Here is a 20,583-nt window from a genome sequence, read left to right as displayed (position 1 = left end):
TGAATGTCAAGTATGGTTCAATGATGATTGTAGACGTGCATATTTGGAGAAGTAGGAGGCCTATCATCTTTGGAAGGGTAACAGATCAGATTTGACCTGGAATAACTATACAGTACTCAGCTTAGAGCTTTTACTCAGAGTTTGTTTCACCTAAAAAGGAATACAATTTAGCCATAAAAGAAATCCTTTCTGGTACAACCCAGGAGCATAATTGGTGGACTACCCATAAATCTGCACTCTTTGGTGTAGATGCATCAGTTCCTCTTTTACTTAAACCAGATGGCTCTGTCACTCATTGTCCCTTTGGCAGATGTGTTTGACAGTAAGCAGAGTAATGAGAAACTTGAACTTTCTCATTCTTGTTTTTCTAAGGCTAAACTAACTAGTTTAGCTTTTTGATCTCATGAAATTAAAGCTCTTTTGATGGACCTTGATGCTTTTTCCTTTGTTTTTGTTTTTAAAAAGACTGCAGATTTCTTAGTTCCAAAGTTATCTGTTATTCTGTGCAAGTTAGAAGGAAGAGGAGCTAATAGCACTTATTGGAAAATTGGTAATGTTACTCCACTATGGGTTTGTGGGAGCTCAAGTCCCTACTGATAACTGCCCAATTTCTATAGCTCCCATATTATCTGAAGTTTTTGAATGTCTTTTGGCAACATCTTATTGGGTTTGCTGAAGGTAATCATCTTGTGGAGGATTAATTTTATTTTATTTGCTTTTGTTTTGCCAAAGAGAGAGAGAGAGAGAGAGAGAGAGAGAGAGAGAGAGAGAGAGAGAGAGAGAGAGTGTGTGTGTGTGTGTGTGTGTGTGTGTGTGTGTGTGTGTGTGTGTGTGTGTGTGTAGGTGCGGGTATACGTGTGTTTGTGTCTGGGGTGCGCGCCACTGAACGAGGGGTAGTTAGTGTAATGATTATTTGTAGTGGGAAAGACTTGGTATAATTGAGGTTGTTTGTTTACATTTTTTAGCTAAGTTAGGGTGGTGATGAATGTCTTGGGCGAAAGCATTTCTATTTGACTGTAGCAGGAGTCAGTTGTGTCCTGAATTCTGGAATCTTATTTTTTGTTCATCGACCAGCCGGCTTTGAAGTGATTTTTGTATTAGCGCCGCAATTCCTCCTTTGGATTCCTTTGGAGTTTTTGTTTGTCTGTAGACTGTTGGTTGCCTGCCGCACATTTTATAGATAGATTGATGACGACCCTGTACGTTTAATCGTTTAGATATAGACCGCTCTTGTAACTGTTGATGACCAAGCCTAATATAAGTTCCGGATGATGATGATGATGATGATGATGATGACGACACTGGTTTGGCCTGGACATGGAGATGATATACTGAGAATATAAAGTTAAGCGATTGCGCAGTGAAATTGGCCGTAGGCTAATACTCTTTGCCAGGAAGTTGTGGCAGTGAGTCAGGAGTTACCCGTATGTGGACGACGGTGACCACACACAAACTTATATGTTTAATATTTAAGTGTTTTCGCTTATGTTGGTATTAAGATGTGATTATTTGTTGCTGGTTTATGGCATATGGTTGAAGGTCTAGTGTTAAGGGCTTTATTTTAGTGTTAAAAGTTTTTTTCGGTACTGTGTGTGTGGACTGTCGGTGTTGGCTTAGAAAAGGTTTCTGATTATTGGTGAGTTCTGTATACCCACACGCACCGTTATACCATATATATATATATATATATATATATATATATATATATATATATATATATATATATATATATATATATATATATATATATATATATATATATATATATATATATATATATATATATATATATATATTATATATATATATATATATATATATATATATATATATATATATATATATATATATATATATATATATATATATATATATATATATATATATATATATATATATATATATATATATATATATATATATATATATATATATATATATATATATATATATATATATATATATATATATATATATATATATATATATATATATATATATATATATATATAATATATATATATATATATATATATATATATATATATATATATATATATATATATATATATATATATATATATATATATATATATATATATATATATATATATATATATATATATATATATATATATATATATATATATATATATATATATATATATATATATATATATATATATATATATATATATATATATATATATATATATATATATATATATATATATATATATATATATATATATATATATATATATATATATATATATATATATATATATATATATATATATATATATATATATATATATATATATATATATATATATATATATATATATATATATATATATATATATATATATATATATATATATATATATATATATATATATATATATATATATATATATATATATATATATATATATATATATATATATATATATATATATATATATATATATATATATATATATATATATATATATATATATATATATATATATATATATATATATATATATATATATATATATATATATATATATATATATATATATATATATATATATATATATATATATATATATATATATATATATATATATATATATATATATATATATATATATATATATATATATATATATATATATATATATATATATATATATATATATATATATATATATATATATATATATATATATATATATATATATATATATATATATATATATATATATATATATATATATATATATATATATATATATATATATATATATATATATATATATATATATATATATATATATATATATATATATATATATATATATATATATATATATATATATATATATATATATATATATATATATATATATATATATATATATATATATATATATATATATATATATATATATATATATATATATATATATATATATATATATATATATATATATATATATATATATATATATATATATATATATATATATTATATATATATATATATATATATATATATATATATATATATATATATATATATATATATATATATATATATATATATATATATATATATATATATATATATATATATATATATATATATATATATATATATATATATATATATATATATATATATATATATATATATATATATATATATATATATATATATATATATATATATATATATATATATATATATATATATATATATATATATATATATATATATATATATATATATATATATATATATATATATATATATATATATATATATATATATATATACTAAAGTCTGGTGTTGCATATGCTGTTGATGCTACTCTCTTTACATCAATTTCATCTCCTGAATGTAGGTCTGGGGTTGCCAAATCCCTTGATAGAGATCTAGCTAAAATTAATGCTTGGTGCAAATTATGGGGTATGAAGTTGAATCCAAACAAAATCAAAGTATGATTGTAATTAGATCGAGGACAGTTGCTCCTCAACATCCGGATCTCAGCATTGATAATGTTTCTTTAACTTTGTGTGACTTAAAATTTTAGGTGTGATTCTCTACAGCAAATTTACTTTTGAGAATACATTAGGTCTGTGTCTTCTTCAATTGCACAAACAATTGGCTTATTGAGAAAGTCTTTTAAGATTTTTGGTGATCAATCTATTCTGAAGAAGTGCTTTAATTCTTTCATTCTACCTTGTTTCGAGTATTGTTCTCCTGTCTGGCCTTCTGCTGCTGATTCGCATCTTAATTTGTTGTACAGGAACTTAGGATTTCTTATTCCTGATCTAGATCAAAGACTATATACTGAAGGAAGATAGGAAGGCTCAAAATATTATGTTAATACGCTAGTTGGCAACTCCAAAGTGAACACAATAGTTGGTTGCTCCGATTTCAGATGGCGTTGTAGGTATACATCGTTTGTCGTCTGTTTGTTTATATTCAGAATTTGACAGTTGACTCAAACGAAATCATGGCGCCAACAGTAAAGAAGTCACACAAGTGTGTTGTGTGCCATAAACAAAAAGAAACCGATCCTCATTTGGTATTTCACAGGTTCCCTAAGGACAAAGAACGGCGAGTCCAAACAGTATAATACATGCAGTATGTGCTACTAATGAGTAAGCCCCACTGATATTGGATGTAAGATTAAGGCAAGGCAGCCACAGTAAATCTCTTTTGTTTTTCATTTTTTGTTGGCTTGTATGCTACCTTATTTCTATTTCCAACCCCCTTTTGATTATTTTTGTGTGTGATACAATTTTGTGTTATTTTGATTCTTCTGATTGTACATTTATACATTTATTAGTTTCTAATACTAAACTATACATGAGTGCATCATGCTTTTCCATTTCAATAAAAAATAAAATACAATTGTGTTTTTATACACCTAATATCTCTCCATCTTACAGTGGCCTACAAACTGGTTTTGTATAGAACATTTAAAAATGGTTGTAATATACTGTACAATACTTAAATTTGCAAGAAAATTAACTAAATCATAAGAGATATAGCTATTGAATTTCTGAAAAATACTGAGAAACATAATTTGCAATTTAGTTACCTAAAATTTAAGAATATCATGAATATATGAGTAAAATATACTGACATAGTAATGCAAATTATGAACAAATATGTCGCAAAATTTACAATCGAATTCCATCCTATATACCCGTAAGCATTACCGCTCTGAATGTTTGGTTGCTCGCTCAACAGATGGAGCCATTCGTTTTACATGGGAGTATCTGGCATCTTTTCATAGCACACTCATTTGTGTGTTAAAAGCCTGAGCCTTCCTATCTTCCTTCAGTATATAGTCTTTGATCTAGATGTTAATCTCTGGCACCGTTGTTCAATTAGTTCATTATGCATGTTGCATAAGATTTTTTTATAATTCTGACCATCCTTTACATTCAGATCTTCCCTGACGGTTACATCCTGTTCGTAATACTAGGCATGCAGTTAATTCTAATGGTCAGGCCTTCTCCATCATGAAGCTCAATACTACACAGTACTCTAGAAGTTTTATTCCTGCTGTCACCAAGTTGTGGAATGATCTTCCTAATTGGGTAGTTGAATCAATAGAACTTCAAAAGTTCAAAGTTGCAGCAAATGTTTTTATGTTAAACAGGCTGACATAAGTCCTTTTATAGTTTACATATCAAGTATCTGTTTTAATGTTGTTAATGTTTTTAAAATATTTATTTTAATTGTTCATACTTCTTATATTGTTTATTTATTTCCTCATCTCACTGGGGTATTTTTCCCTGTTGGAGCCCTTGAGCTTATAGCATCTTGATTTTCCAAGTAGGGTTGTAGCTTAGCTAGTAATAATAATAATAATAATCATTGCTTTAGTTTGATACTATTTCTTTTTACATTCCAGTTACTTAAGATGATGAAGAGGATGCGGGGTCTAGTGCTTCTTGCAGGAGTGGTGGAAGGACGTCTAATGAGCATAAGGGATATGGAGCGGTATGCTGCCTTGCCACCACTTCCTGTATTACATGGTCAACTTGTTGGAATTCTTCAGAGCCCCCTTCAGAAACTTTCCCAAAATCTCACTTATCATCAAGTATGTATTGTTCTTGGACTATTGATTCTTTTATTATGAACCCCAGTAAAGTGATATGCTGTAAATTAATTGTTTTGATTGTGGAAGGGGAAGGATAGACAAACAATCAAGTCAAAACTTTGTTTGACCTCATCATACAAAGAAAAGTATTAAGTTTTGTCAACAAAGTTTTGTTTTAACTATGAAGTTTGAGAGTTGGAGTAAGGGATGATCAAATGTACCAAACTTTTCAATTTATATACAAGGTGTCCCATCAACACCTGAAGCCATTAGATAGCACAATACAGTAGTTATATTTCTATGCTCTTATAGTGCTGACCCAAGTTAGCGAAAGGAAATTGAAATGTATTTCAGAAGCTGAACAGACAAGATGTAAAAGACTTTAGTTAATAAATGAAATATAGAGAAAGTCATAAAACAGGTTGAATGAATTGTCTAGTTTTTATGGTTTCTTATTTGTCTGTGTTCAAAGTAGTTTTGTTGTAACCAGAAAATTTCTTGTTTGTATCACAGGATTATTACATTGTTGTAATACATTTATCTATTTTTAACCCTAAGTTCTTTACCTGGGTGACAGAAAGGTGACCCACCTAGGTCAGTGCTCATTTGATATTATTTTCATGTAAATTTATATATTCATTACTACCCTCATTGAGATGTACAGTCTGCTGCATGTTGTAAGCAACACATTAGATGGTAATTTGAGATTTTTGGAACCTCTAATCAACAGTTGACTGCATTGCTTTTTTTCTTCTATATTTCACCCATTTCCAAAGGTGTCATCACACCCAGTATCATCTAACTTCACATCAACCCAATTTCCACTATGAATTTTAGCGAAAATCCTTCTGTTAGGTATAGAGTACAGTACGTAGAAATAAGATTCGTATTCTAAATCTAGCAAGTAATATTCATAAACCTGACATGAGGTTACCATAAAGAATTCATAAGAATTGATTATGGCAGTTATTGTATGCATGTCAATGTGTTTTATTTTTATTTAACAATTATTTTTGTCTTAATGAAGTTTTATGTGACCAAGTCTTTTTCTTTTCAGACGGAATTGTCAGCAGCATTAGGTAGATATGTATCAGACCAAACTAAAACGCCTGAGAAAGAAAGTCAAGAGCGTGCCATAGAACCTGATGCTTCGTAAAATGGAATTACCTCATTTCGATATATTGTACATTGCCAGTGCAGACTTTGTTAATAAATGGTTACACTGTAGACCTAATCTAATATTTTTATCATTTTCATGCATAGGTGTATAAATCATAAGTTGATATATGGCTTTTTTGTGCACTAGTTGATAATAAGGGTATGTGAAAATTGTTAGCAAGTACTATATAATTACCATGTCCTCTAATCACCGAAGGGAATGTAACCATAGGAGAAATAAGATTGCTTAAATTTAATATATGAAAATTCATTCTCCATTACAACCTCATTAATCAATATGCTTCTTTTCGATGAATCCAGCACACCATATAGCAGATTAAGCTGTTTGTACTTCCATACTGTTATTCTTATATTTTCATATCTCTGTTAATGCTAATCTTTATTTGTTCCAACACGGAGTACTTACCTCGAACTACTTTCTTAGGAGTATCTGGGATCTCCTCCCATCCGACCAGAGTTTTGTGTAGTTTACCCTATTCCCGTTTTCTATGAGGGGTAACCTCAGGCGGAGGGATACGCGCCCTGAGGCTAACTACGGGTCAGAGAGCATGCTTGCTCAGGTCTCGACCTCCAGTAAGTTCTCTGGTCGCGTCGCGATATCATCTCAATGCTCTCCTTATCCCAGTGCGACCCTTTGTGTCCCCGACTTCCCTTTGTGTCTCATGCGGTTCCCACGTGGTACCTTTGTGCTTTAGCTTATTCTTTCCCTCTGCGTTCCTAGTGTGTGATGGAGCATCCCCGCCGTTGTCCTGGGCCTATGGCCGGTAAATCGTGAGGTGCTTTCCTGTCGAAACCTGAAGTAGACCCGCACTCCTTGTGTTCGTCGTGAAGGGGCAGTGTATGTTCTCCTACGGCCACGTGTCCGAAGTGCGTGTCCTAGAATGAGGTGCAGTGGGTGTGTTATGGCACCTAAAAGAAGAAGGCACCGAAGAGGTCACCGAAGAAGCCAAACGTCTCTTCTCCTCTTGCTTCACCGGGCGTGTCGTCAGACCGAGCCTCCCTACCACCTTCCCCTACCCAGAGTAGGGGACGAGGTAAGTCCGTTGCGGGGAAGAGGCCTGTGGCCCTTCCCCAAGAGTCAGAGTTGCAGGATAGTGGGGTTGTGGCGTTATCCCAGGCAAGTGAGGGACCTGAGGGAGGCTCGGGAGTGTGTGCGGGGGACGAAGGCCTGGTGCAAGCAGGGCCCGTCTCCTCAGATGACCCCATGTGGGGTAAAACTGTTCCTACCTCTTCTCCCGCCTCTTGGCCGTGCTTTTCAGGTGCTTCTGCAGCCGAGGGTGCCGCTGAGAGAGAGGACTCGCCGCCGTCGGACTCCCTCGCGTGGGTACCGCCGAAGACGCCCTTCAGGTTCCCGTTGAGGATGGAAGAAGCCTTTGGAACCTGGTCCCCCAACGAAGAAAGCCCGCGCTCCCCTCCAGCGCCTTCAGCTACACTTCCGGACGTCTTCTTACAGCCTCCGCCTTCCATCGAGCGTCGAGCGGACGCCCCGATGACGCGTCGCGAGTCGGGCCCGCCGGCGAGGTCCTACAGATCGTCGGGATGTTCGGCCGAAGTCCTTTCTTGCTCCTCGGAGGACGAGGCCCGGAGGAAACTCCATTGACGTCGCAAGAGGTCCCGCAGGAGACACTCCCGTTCTCGCTCCCGCTCCAGGTCCCGCCACGTGGGTAGACGGTCCCGATCCCCCAGGAGAAAATATAGGAGAAGTGGCTCCCCGGGGGAAGACTGGGTGGTGATCCCACGCAGCAAGCTCATCGAGTTGTCGGCAGTGCCGGGCTCAAGTTGGCACCCTAGGGCTCGTTCACCGGAGAGATACACATCCTACAGCAGATACGACCGGCGGAGGGAGTCGTCGCTTCAGGTCCCAGCAGACAGGCATAAGCCCGCGAGGGCTCCGGCTTCATTCGCCCAGCGGAGAGAGTCGCCCCCTCGGTCTGGCAGCCTCGTCCCGACCCCCAAGTTATCCTCGAGTCGGCAGGATCGTGAGAAGCGACTCCCCTCGTTGAGTAAACCCTCGGATGCTGGGACCTCCGCGAAGAAGGATAGACCTAGGACGAAGGCCCCCGTCTCGACGACGATGTCCGCCCTACGTCCAGAGCCACAGCAGTTGGAGCGGATCAAGTTGCCTCCTTCCCCCCGTACGGAGGCCTCCGTTGGAGGGACCCCGTCTCAAGCAGTTGGGCATCCTACGGAGGAGCTGGACGACCACGCAGAGGGTTCAGCAGCGGTGTCAGCCTACAGGAGGGTGATAGGGCTCATCAGGAGACACCATAGGTTGGACGAGCCCGAGCCTTCTTCCGAGGAGTTCTGGCAATCGAGTCTCAGCAGGCTAGTGGATGCCCCCGTCCAGCAGAGACCCTCTCTAGCTCTCCCGCTAGCCAGGGACGTTAGGCTAGGTAGGGCCCACGTGAATAAAAGCGTGGCCAACCATGCCGAAGCCCCCAAGACCCAGAGTTCCTCCAAGCTGCTTCAAGGCCTGAAGTCGCAGAGCAAGTTCTACCTGGCGGAAGGACATCGTGCAGGTGCTTGTACGGTAGAGCCGGCAGTCGCCGTTTTAGGCCAAAGAGCAGCGGTAGAAAGGGCCTCTACAGCACCAGTCTGTTTCTCTCCGTCAGAAGCGGCCATGATGGAGGAGATAGCTAAGGACCTTGTAAACGTGTCTTCTTGGCTGGACTGGTGGGCTTCCACGCTAGTAGGCGTCCAGTCTTCCTACGACCTTACTATCCCAGAGAACCTGGCCTTACTGAAGGAGTTGATTAGCTCTGGAGGTAAGGCCCTGGAGTTCTTGTCATACCAGTCCCTCGCACAGGCCGCCAACTGGGTTCTGCAGAGGAGAGACACAGTCCTCAACAAGCTCACCAGGCACCTCCCCGACAGGGAAGTGAGGTCCTTGAGGAGTCTGCCCCTGTGGGATGATTCAATTTTCCCCCTGAAGGCGGCAGAGGAAACAATCGAACGGGTCAGGAAACTGAAGGACATGGGAGATTCCAGACCCCCTCCAGCGAAAAGACCCACCTACAGAGGAACCACCTCCGATGTTCCCCGCCCTCCTCGGGCTTCGCCTAGCCAGCCCAGGAGAGACGTCCCTACTACGGCCTGGTCGCAGACACCGCAGCCCTCCAGTAGGGGAATAGTCCCGCCTCAGTCTTCGTTTAGGCCTGCCAAAGCAGCGGCCAGAAGAGGGCGCTCAGGCCGCGCCTCTAGAAGAGGCACCCCCTACTCCTGCCTAAGCCTCAGGTGGGGGGATGCCTCAGACATTCTTGGCAAGCTTGGAAGGACCACGGGGCGGACCCGTAGACCGTAGCAGTCTTGAAAAAGGGGTACAGGTTACCCTTCCTAGCAGACCCCCCACCCCTAATGCCAGATCATCAGGCAGAGTGGTTGGCTCCCAAAGACCCCTTGAAAAGGGCAGCCCTGCAAGAGGAGGTCTCAGTGATGTTGGCAAAAGGGGCGGTAGAGCCAGTCAAGGATCCAGGCGCGGGGTTCTACAGCAGGCTTTTCCTGGTGGAGAAAGCCACGGGGTTGGAGACCGTTCATAGACCTCTCAGCCCTCAACAAGTTTGTGTACGAGACCGACTTCAAGATGGATACCCCGAAGTCGGTCCTAGCGTCCTTGAGGGAAGGGGACTTCATGATGTCCATGGACCTCAAGGACGCATACTTCCAGATTCCGGTTCACCCCTCCAGCAGGAAATACCTAAGGGTGAAATGGGGTTCCCAGACGTTGCAGTTCAAGACCCTCTGCTTCGGGTTGTCAACGGCACCTCAGGCCTTCATGAGAGTCTTCACAACGGTCTCAGCCTAGGCACACAAACAGGGTATCCGCCTGATTCGGTACCTGGACGACTGGTTGTTACTTTCAGCCTCAGGGGAAGTACTGAGGGAGCAAGGTGCAAAGCTACTGCGGTTCTGCAACGTCCTGGGTATCATCATCAACCTGGAGAAGTCCCAATTGATACCCTCCACCAGGATGACCTACCTCGGAATGGTCCTAGACTCCCGGTTGGCGAGAGCCTTCCCTTCCGAGGAGAGACTAGGCAACTTAGACCAGATCCTCCGTCCCTTCCTGTCGGGCCAGCCCAGGAGAGCGAAGGACTGGCAGAGACTGATAGGCCACCTTGTGTCATTGGAAAAACTGGTCCCCCAGGGGAGACTCCAGTGGAACCTGAAAGAGCTCTGGAACCAGAGAGACTCCCCCCACAAAGTGATTCCAGTTTTCCCGGAGACGAAAGGAACCCTGGAGTGGTGGCGCCTCAGATCGAACACCCTCAAGGGGATGCTCTTCGCAGCCGACCCTCCAGAGAGGTTCCTGTTCACAGACGCATCCAAGGAGGGGTGGGGTGCCCATCTCCTCGGAAGATCAGCAAGAGGAAGTTGGACGGACGAGGAGAAAACCCAACACATAAACGTTTTAGAAATGAGGGCAGTGCGAAGGGCATGCCTGGAGTTCGCCCATCTTCTCCGGGGGAACACAGTAGCACTGATGTGCGACAACGCCACGGTGGTGGCCTACATAAAGAAGCAGGGAGGACTAAAATCGAAGGAGTTGTGCGTCCTCACGTTGGAACTTCTGGAATGGGCTGAAGGGGAGCAGATCAGAATTTCAGCTAGGTTCATTCCAGGAAAGAGGAACGTCCTGGCCGACTGTCTCAGCAGGATGGGACAAATAGTAGGGTCCGAATGGTCTCTACACCCGGAAGTGGCCAAAGCCATCATTCAGAAATGGGGATCGCTAGTGATGGATCTCTTCGCAACGAGGCTGAACTCACAGCTCCCCGTGTTTTGTCCTCCTGTGCCAGACCCGGAAGCGGCATTTGAGGACGTCTTCCAACACCCTTGGGACAACCTCGACGTGTACGTCTTCCCTCCCTTCGGGATGCTCAGACAGGTCCTCAACATAGTACGGAGGCGGACAACCTGTGGATGACTTTGGTAGCGCCCTGGTGGCCGGAGAGAGAATGGTACGTGGATCTAAAGGACCTGGCGCGCCTTCCACCTTGGCCCCTTCCGGACAGACCAGACCTTCTCCGGCAGCCCCACTTTCAAAGGTTCCACGAGAACCCTCGGTCCCTCCGTCTTCACGCGTTGAGGTTATCGAGCGTCTCCTGAGGAAGGAAGGCTATTCGTCAGGAACGGCAGCGAGGATGTCAGGTTATCTGAGATGATCATCGGCAGCAGTCTACCAAGAAAATGGTGCGTCTCTAAGAACATCAAACCCCTGAGGGCCTCTGTCCCAGAGATAGCGGACTTCCTGGTCTATCTCAGGGACGTGGTTAACATGTCCATCCCGGTCATCAAAAGGGTCCGGGCTGCGCTGGGCCAAGTCTTCCTCCTGAAGGGCATCGACCTGGGTGCCTCTAGACACATCTCGATGCTCATCAAAAGCTTCGAGCAGTCGTGCCCCCTTCAAGCCGTTAGGGTGCCACAGTGGAACGTGGGACGTGGATAAGGACCTCACCCTCAAAACAGTTTTTCTGCTGGCCTTGGCCGCAGCAAAACGATTAGGGGAGATTCATGGACTGCCTTACGAGGTCTCGCACTCGAAGGGTTGGCGAGAAGCTACCTTCAGGTTCGTGCCATCCTTCGTAGCAAAGACCCAGAATCCAGCCGTGAGGGATCCCAGGTTTGAGGGCTTCTCAGTGCCAGCAATCCCTCGGTTGGACAACCCGAGGGACTTGCGACTGTGCCCGGTCAGGGCAATAAGGAAATACTTGGAGAGGACAGCCAGACTTCTTTTTGTTTCCACAGGCCCAGTGAAGAAGCCAGTCTCAAAAAACATTATCTCCTTCTGGTTGCGGCAGGTGATTATCAGAGCCTACAGTAGCGCAGGAATTCCGCTGCCGGGCAAACCCAGACCCCACGACATTAAGGGCCCAAGTACATCGTTGGCATTCGAGAAGAATATGGCAGTGGGCCAGATCCTGAGAGCAGGCACCTGGGCTAACCAATCAACCTTCACAGCTCACTACTTGAAGGACTATTCAAGGTCTCTGGACGGGTTCTCGATAGGTACCGTCATTTCCGCGCTCCAAACGATTTAAAGGTATAGCCTCAGTGATAACTGCGGGTAGTAAGTCCAAGAGACACAGGTTCGGTTCTTAACCCCCTTGTTCTTCCTTCCCCTGTTTCCGCTCAAAAATTGACTCCGATAGCCCTCTGAGTCGGCTACAAGATACACTGTCATTTGAATGACATGTCTCCGAGGATTTCTTGCAGAGGTGAGTTACTTAGACACTAACCTAAGGTTTTTGTGTAGTTTTACCTTTTTTTTCGTGTTTATTGGGGTCAACAGAACCTAGCCTCCTATCTACTGTAGGTTCCTTGGTTATGCTTCAGCACGGTCTCTAAGTCTGGAAGGCCACTCCCACCTCCTAAAGTATAAGTCTCCTAAGAAAGTAGTTCGAGGTAAGCACTCCGTGTTGGAACAAATCACAAATTTTAAGTAATTTGTATTTTTCCTAACAGTACTTACCTCGAACTACTTTCGGGTATTGGCCCACCCTTCCTTCCCCGAGTGCCTTACTGGACTTCTTAGAAACCTAAGCTACCAAGAACTTACAGGAGGTCGAGACCTGAGCAAGCATGCTCTCTGACCCGGGGTTAGCCTCAGGGCGCGTATCCCTCCGCCTGAGGTTACCCCTCATAGAAAATGGGAATAGGGTAAACTACACAAAACTCTGGTCTGATGGGAGGAGATCCCAGATACTCATAAGAAAGTAGTTCGAGGTAAGTACTGTTAGGAAAAATACAAATTACGCATCAAACGCTCGAAGAGATCAACAAAGTTTGACACCGACCGGATTGCGCACGCTATTAAGGCCATGGTCAAATGTCAAGAGCCTAGCACAAACAATTCCTTTACAACCACCTCAGCCATCAGTGGTAATACACACAGATGCCTCCCTGGAAGGATGGGGAGGTAATTCGCAAGAAACGAAAGTGCAGGGGATTTGGTCGAACCAGTACAAAACCTTTCACATCAACATCTTGGAGGCTATGGCAGTCTTCCTAACGTTGAAGAAACTATCCCCTCGCAAATCAGTCCACATCAGACTGGTCTTGGACAACAAAGTGATAGTAAGATGTCTAAATCGACAAGGCTCGAGATCACCTCACATCAATCACGTGATGTAAGCCATCTTCTACCTGGCAAGGAAGAGAAGATGGCACTTATCAGCAGTTCACCTGCAAAGGTTCCGCAATATGACGGCGGATGCTCTATTCAGGCAAAAGCCAATAGACAGAGAATGGTCCCTAGACGCAGACTCATTCCCCTTCATCTCGGAAAAAGTCCCAGAACTGTAGATCGACCTCTTCGCAACGAGCGACAAGAAACTAAATCGTTATATAGCCCCTTACGAGGACCCTTAAGCAGAAGCAATAGACGCCATGTCTCTTGATTGGAACAGATGGAATCGAACCTACCTGTTCCCACCAACCAATCTCCTCCTAAAAGTCCTCGACAAACTAAGATACTTCAGAGGAATAGCTGCAATAGTGGCCCCCAAAATGGTCCAAAAGCAATTGGTTCCCTCTAGTTCTAAAATTGAAACTGAAGCTGCTTCCTCTGCCGAACCCAGTTTTATTCCCAACTGGTTCAGAAGTCCACTGTTTATGCTTCATCCTTGAGAACCAACAACCTACATCTCATGATTTTCTCGCCCTACCATCCAAGAAAAGGTTTGGGATCTCAAAGGACAAGACGACTTCATCGAAGAATACAAGTCGAGTTCAACTAGGAGACAAGAAGCGGGTTTCCTCTATGAAAGCAAGGAAACAGAGTAATATCAATAGACTTCTGTCTCTCCTCCTTCATCCACCTACACAAACAAAGCCTTGCTTCCACCACAATAACTGCGTGTAAGTCGGCTTTGACTAGACCTCTTCTGTACGCCTTTCAGGTGGACCTTTCAGGTGAAATCTTCAATAAGATACCAAAACCATGAGCTAGACTCAGACCGGTAACCCCTCCAAAGCCCATAAAATGGTCGTTGGAAAAAGTCTTGCATTATGCTTCGAGTATGAACAATGAGGATTGCACCCTAAAGGATCTAACACAGAGTGATATTTCTGTTTCCTATAGCCTCAGGGGCTAGAGTGAGTAAAATAGTAGCCTTATTCAGAAATGAAGGCCATATTCAGTTCTTGGAAACAGGAGAACTGAATCTCTTCCCTCATCCTACCTTTCTCGACAAAAACGAACTGCCCACCAAAAGGTGGGGTCCTTGGAGAATCAGCCCTCTAAAGGAAGATGTCTCTCTATGCCCAGTAGTGTGTCTCAAGGTCTATCTTCAGACTTCAAGGAGGGACAGCTCTTCCGAGGCAAAACCTCAGGATCAAACATCTCTAAAACAACTGAGGGCGAAACGCACCTACTTTATTCACAGAGTGGATCCTGACAGCACAACCGCAAGTCACGATCCACGGAAAGTTGCTTCTTCATATACAGGGTGGAAATCATCCAAAGACTTCTATAAACATTATGCAAAGCAAGTACACAAGATAAAACACTTTGTGGTGGCGGAAGGTAGCGTCATAAAACCTGTCGTCTAGTGCTGCGATGAACAGTGGACTGTTAGGGGACTCAACAGTGTATCGGGTGAATAGGTGTTAACATCTTCTAGTGTTAATACCTTCCAGTGAAAATCACTATGGTGATTAATAGACTGTTCTATACAGGTGCAGAATCTAACCAATAACACCAGTGCCGTGTGAACATTTGAACACTGTTGAAGCATATCCAACATCTGAGTGAAACTTGACAAGTTTAGCTTAACATTCATTGAGTGGAATTTTTAAAAAATTAATTAATATATGTATATTCTTCCCTTACAAGTCAGAAATATATATAACCATGATGTTTATATGTGCAAGGTGAGATTCCTTCTCATGATACATTATCAATTTATTTTGCTTATGAAAATAAAAGGAAAAAATGTATCTATCTTCTTTTATCCTCGGTACATCAAAAAATTCTTTTGAAAATCATGGCTAAGAGAATGGCAAACAAACTGAACGAAGAAATCGCTGATGAACAAGCAGGATTCTGTCCTGGGAAAGGCACCAGACACCAAATCATGAATCTCAAGATGATCCTTGAAAAAAAAACAGAGAACGAGGAATCGACGTATTCCTTTGTTTTATTGACTACACTAAAGCCTTTGATACAGTTGCACATGACATCTTATGGAACGACATGGGTTTTCCACCTAATGTCATCTCACTTCTGAAAGCACTGCACAATCAACAGAAAGCAGCAGTGCGAACATCTTATGGCCTAACGGATTGGTTTAACATCGGACAAGGTGTCAGACAAGGATGCATTGTTTCTCCCCACCTCTTTAATATCTACTCAGAAACCATGATGAGAAATGCGCTTGAAGACTACGAAGGAGGCACAACTGTTGGAGGACAAAAGATCACTAATCTCAGATACGCCGACGATGTGGTTTTAATCGCTGGAAGTATGGAGGACCTCCAAACATTAGTATCAAAAGTAAAAGCTGAGAGTGAAAAAGTGCGACTGTACCTAAATGCTAAGAAAACAAAGGTCATGAAGGGTCAAAAAGCCCCGTCTGATCAAGAAATTCTACTAGACGGAGTTGCCCTAGATAATGTCACTGAATTTACTTACCTCGGAGCAACTTTCACCAATAATGGAGACGACTCCCAAGAGATCAAAAGAAGAATTGGCATTGCAAAGAATGCAACTATCGCACTAAGCAATGTGTGGAAAGACAGACATATCACTCTAAACACAAAGAAGTGGCTTCTCAAATCACTAGTTTTCCCCATGGGCATCATACAGCTCAGAATGTTGTGTTTTAAAAGCTACACATCGGAAAAGATTAGAAAGTTTTGAACTATGGTGTTACAGAAGAGTCCTTAGGATAAGTTGGATTGAGAAAAAGACTAACGTGGAAGTTCTACAAAAGATCAATATCGAAAAAAGATTACTTGACATTTTGGATGAAAGAAAAATGACAAATTCGAAGATAATTTGTATTTTTCCTAACCATACAAACCTTAGCTATTTACAGAGGGTTTACCTTTTAGCGCAGCTGAAATGACAAGCCAATAGTTTTAACGAGGGTTAATTACCCCCGCGCTAGTTAGCGGGGGGGTGGGGAAGGGTAGCTTGCTACCCTTCCCCCCTCCACACACCGGTGACTTGCTTCACTTCACTTAGATGTAGGACTTGACTTGGGGGTCAGGGATGGCGGGCACATATGTGTAAATAGCTAAGGTTTGTCTGGTTAGGAAAAATACAAATTATCTTCGAATTTGTCATTTGTTCCGTAACCGAAATACAAACCACGCTATTTACAGAGGGTGACTTACCTCTTAGGAAGGGTGGAAAGTCCCCAGCCTTACTGACTTCGGCTTGCCCAGGGGCTCGATCCCTCAGTGAGCAGCACTAGAGAGAGGGAGCCCCTGTACCTCACAAGTTCTTAGCATCGCTAGGAATTAGTGGCCTACATAAGCAGTGTGAGGAGGAGAGTGTGACTCGTCCTATGAAGTTGACCTTGAGACCTTCAGATAGGAATTCTAGGATAGGACGTTCCCAATACCACCTCGTCAGGGTATGGGAGACGCAACAGTATTAAGCTTAATACTAGGAGCACAAGGAAGCATGGGTTACCTGCAGAGGTCGAGGTCAGCTACGTGAGGACCAGGATGCTGCTTCCCCAAGAGAGGGGAAAATGAAGAAAGAAGTAAGGGTCAGACATACTCTTTCATTCACACAGACTAAGACCGGGTAACAACGCCCTCAACCTACTGCTACTTGTCCAAGAAGGAGCCTGAGGTTAGACCAGCTGTTGTGCAGCCACCACAGGGCCGATAGAAAACGTATCGAGGCTAATGTGGGTCACGTCTTGCAGGTAGTGGGCTGTGAAGGTCGTTTGACGCTTCCAGACCCCAGCTTGAAGTACCTGCGTCACAGAGAAGTTTCTCTTGAAGGCCAGGGATGTAGCAATACCCCTGACATCGTGGGCCCGAGGGCGACGTGACGGAGGAGGGTCAGGATTCAGGGCATGGTGGATAACCCTTCGAATCTAAGCTGAGATGGTGTTCCTGGTGACCCTCCTCTTAGTCCTGCCTGTGCTCACACACAAAGCTCGCACATGAGGACGGACTGCAGCCGTTCTCTTCAAGTAGTGCCTCAGACACCTCACTGGACATAGTGGCAGCTGGTCTGGGTCGCTTGTTACAGAACGGAGACTCGCGATCCTGAAAGAGTCGAACCGAGGATCCGGCACTCCAGGATTCTGAGTCTTGGCAACAAACTCAGGGACGAACCTGAACGTTACCTCCCCCCATCCCCTTGAATGGGCGATGTCGTACGAGAGACCATGAAGTTCACTAACTCGCTTGGCCGAAGCCAAGGCGAGTAGGAAAGCCGTCTTCCAAGACAGGTGGCGATCGGAGGCCTGGCGTAATGGCTCGAAGGGAGGTCTCTTAAGAGACCTGAGGACTCGAACCACGTTCCAAGGAGGGGGTCTCACTTCCGACTGGGGGCAGGTAAGCTCATAGCTACGTATGAGTAAAGAGAGTTCTAGCGATGAAGAAATATCCACGCCCTTCAATCTGAAAGCCAAGCTTAAGGCTGAGCGATAGCTTTTCACTGCCGAGACAGAAAGGCGCATTTCTTCCCGCAGATACACGAGGAAGTCCGCTATTGCTGGAATAGTGGCATCGAGTGGAGAGATACCTCTTCCACGACACCAACCACAAAAGACTCTCCACTTTGCTTGGTAGACTCCCTCAGAGGACCTTCGCAGGTGCCGAGACATACTCTCCGCAACCTGTTGCGAAAAGCCTCTCTCCGCGATAAGACGCTGGATAGTCTCCAGGCGTGAAGCCGAAGCGAGGCTACGGCCCTGTGAGGGTTGCCGGAGTGGGGTTGTCTGAGAAGCTCGTGTTGTGGAGGAAGCTCCCTCGGGAGTTCCGTCAGGAGCTGCAGAAGGTCCGGAAACCATTCCGCGTGATGCCATAGCGGAGCTACCAGAGTCATTGAACAGTTGACTGATAGTCTGGTCCTGTTGATTGATTGATTGAAAGTTTTCTGGCATCCTGACATCTAAGGTCATTGACGCCGATACCATTTACTGTATATGAAAATTAAAAGAGAATTCGATTAAAACCATAAAAATTAAAAAGTCATTAAAATAGTTAAATAGTTTTCAGAAGACCTGCTTCTGAAATAAATCTAAAAATTCCGCTCCCATAGTAAGACACATCATGTCCAAGAATCTTGGCAAGGATAAACCTGCCATCCTCACCTCGAGCCTCAAACAGATATCTATTTCTTAAGTTAGTAAAATTAGGGCATTCGGTCAACAAATGCCTCACTGTTAAAGGTACTAAGCAGTCCTCGCAATACGGTTGGTGTTGGCCCTTCAGCAGAAACTCGTGTGTCAACCGTGTGTGACCAATACGGAGACGACAAAGAGTCGTCTCCCATTTTCGGGGAATCATGTTATACCTCCAAGGTGATATGATATTTGTTACTTCCCTCATTTTATTGCCGTCTTGACTGTCCCAGTGCTGTTGCCATTTATCAAAAACCAATTTCTTGATGTAAGGTAGGAGATCGTTACATGGAATGGGATACCTCCTTGGTAGCAACTCGGATGCCGCATTCTTCGCCAGTAAATCTGCCTTCTCATTCCCACACACACCTACATGTGCTGGAACCCAACAAAATCGAACAGTTATACCTTTCCGTCCAATAATAAAAAGCCATTCTAAAATCTTTAAAACTAGAGGGTTACTAGAATTAAAAACTTCTAAAGCTTGAAGAACACTCCTTGCATCACTAAAAATTGTAAAATTACCCTCCTTTTCCAAAGCTATTTTCTCAATAGCGGTTAATATGCCATACAGTTCGGCAGTAAATATGGAAGCTGTTAGAGGAAGTGCACCTCTACAATTAAAATCATTACTATGTACTCCAAATCCAACGCCAGCATCAGATTTGGAGCCATCAGTATATATAAAAGTCGATCCCCTATGTTCTTCGACATGTTCCATAAAAAGAGACCTGGATTCTAAGTCAGTCATATTCTTCTTAACTCCAATAAAGTATTTACAAAAAGATATGTCAGGTAATTTCCATGGAGGCGTTGATGATACCTTGAATGGAAGTACCTTATTTCTAATTATATCCAGACTATTTAAAAATCGTTTCACCCGAAAGCCATAAGGTTGAGGAGATTTTGGGTGCAACTCAAAGTATGATGCGTGTCTTACAAGGCTTGCAGTCTGAAAGGATAGAGAGCTAGGGAGTCTTTGCAATCTAAACCAATACCGAAGAATGGAAGACATTCGGTAAAGGTCTAGAGGTAACTCTCCAGCATCAACAAGGAGACTTGGGATAGGCGAGGTTTTAAAAGCTCCAGTAGATAATCTAATACCTGCATGATGTATCGAGTCTAATATTTTTAACCGGCTTGGGGTGGCTGAAGAATATACCTCACAACCATAACTAATTTTGGAAAAAATCAAGGCCTTGTATAATTTTAAAATAGTATTGCGGTCTGCCCCCCATGATGTATGGGACAATACTTTTAAGATATTCAGAGCTTCAACACATTTAGCTTTTAGCGCTTTTAGGTGAGAAACCCATGTAAGTCTACAGTCAAATATTAAACCTAAAAATTTGGTTTCCGATACACATGGTATCCGTTGACCTTTAATGTATATATCCGGGTCTGGATGTACTCCCCGGATACGACAAAAATGGACAATGGTAGTTTTACTTGTCGAGAACTTAAATCCATTCATGTCA

The 20,583-nt window shown here is 41.8% G+C and overlaps 1 protein-coding gene across 3 annotated transcripts in view; it reads left to right on the top strand.

The window, feature by feature from the left end:
- mRpL10 (mitochondrial ribosomal protein L10) overlaps positions 1–6,842 on the top strand; it is a 74,161-nt gene extending 67,319 nt beyond the window's left edge. For all 3 annotated transcript variants that reach the window (XM_068353484.1, XM_068353483.1, XM_068353482.1), the window contains exons 5-6: positions 5,427–5,615; positions 6,673–6,842. In XM_068353484.1, coding sequence (XP_068209585.1) covers positions 5,427–5,615; positions 6,673–6,771 — 288 coding nt within the window. In that variant the 3' untranslated portion in view covers positions 6,772–6,842. The remainder of the gene's footprint in view (positions 1–5,426; positions 5,616–6,672) is intronic.
- Positions 6,843–20,583: the final 13,741 nt, after the last annotated feature.

Source organism: Palaemon carinicauda, chromosome 30 (genome assembly GCF_036898095.1).
Source record: "Palaemon carinicauda isolate YSFRI2023 chromosome 30, ASM3689809v2, whole genome shotgun sequence".
In the NCBI taxonomy this organism is placed as follows: Eukaryota; Metazoa; Arthropoda; class Malacostraca; order Decapoda; family Palaemonidae; genus Palaemon; species Palaemon carinicauda.
This window is presented reverse-complemented; position numbering and strand designations above follow the sequence as displayed.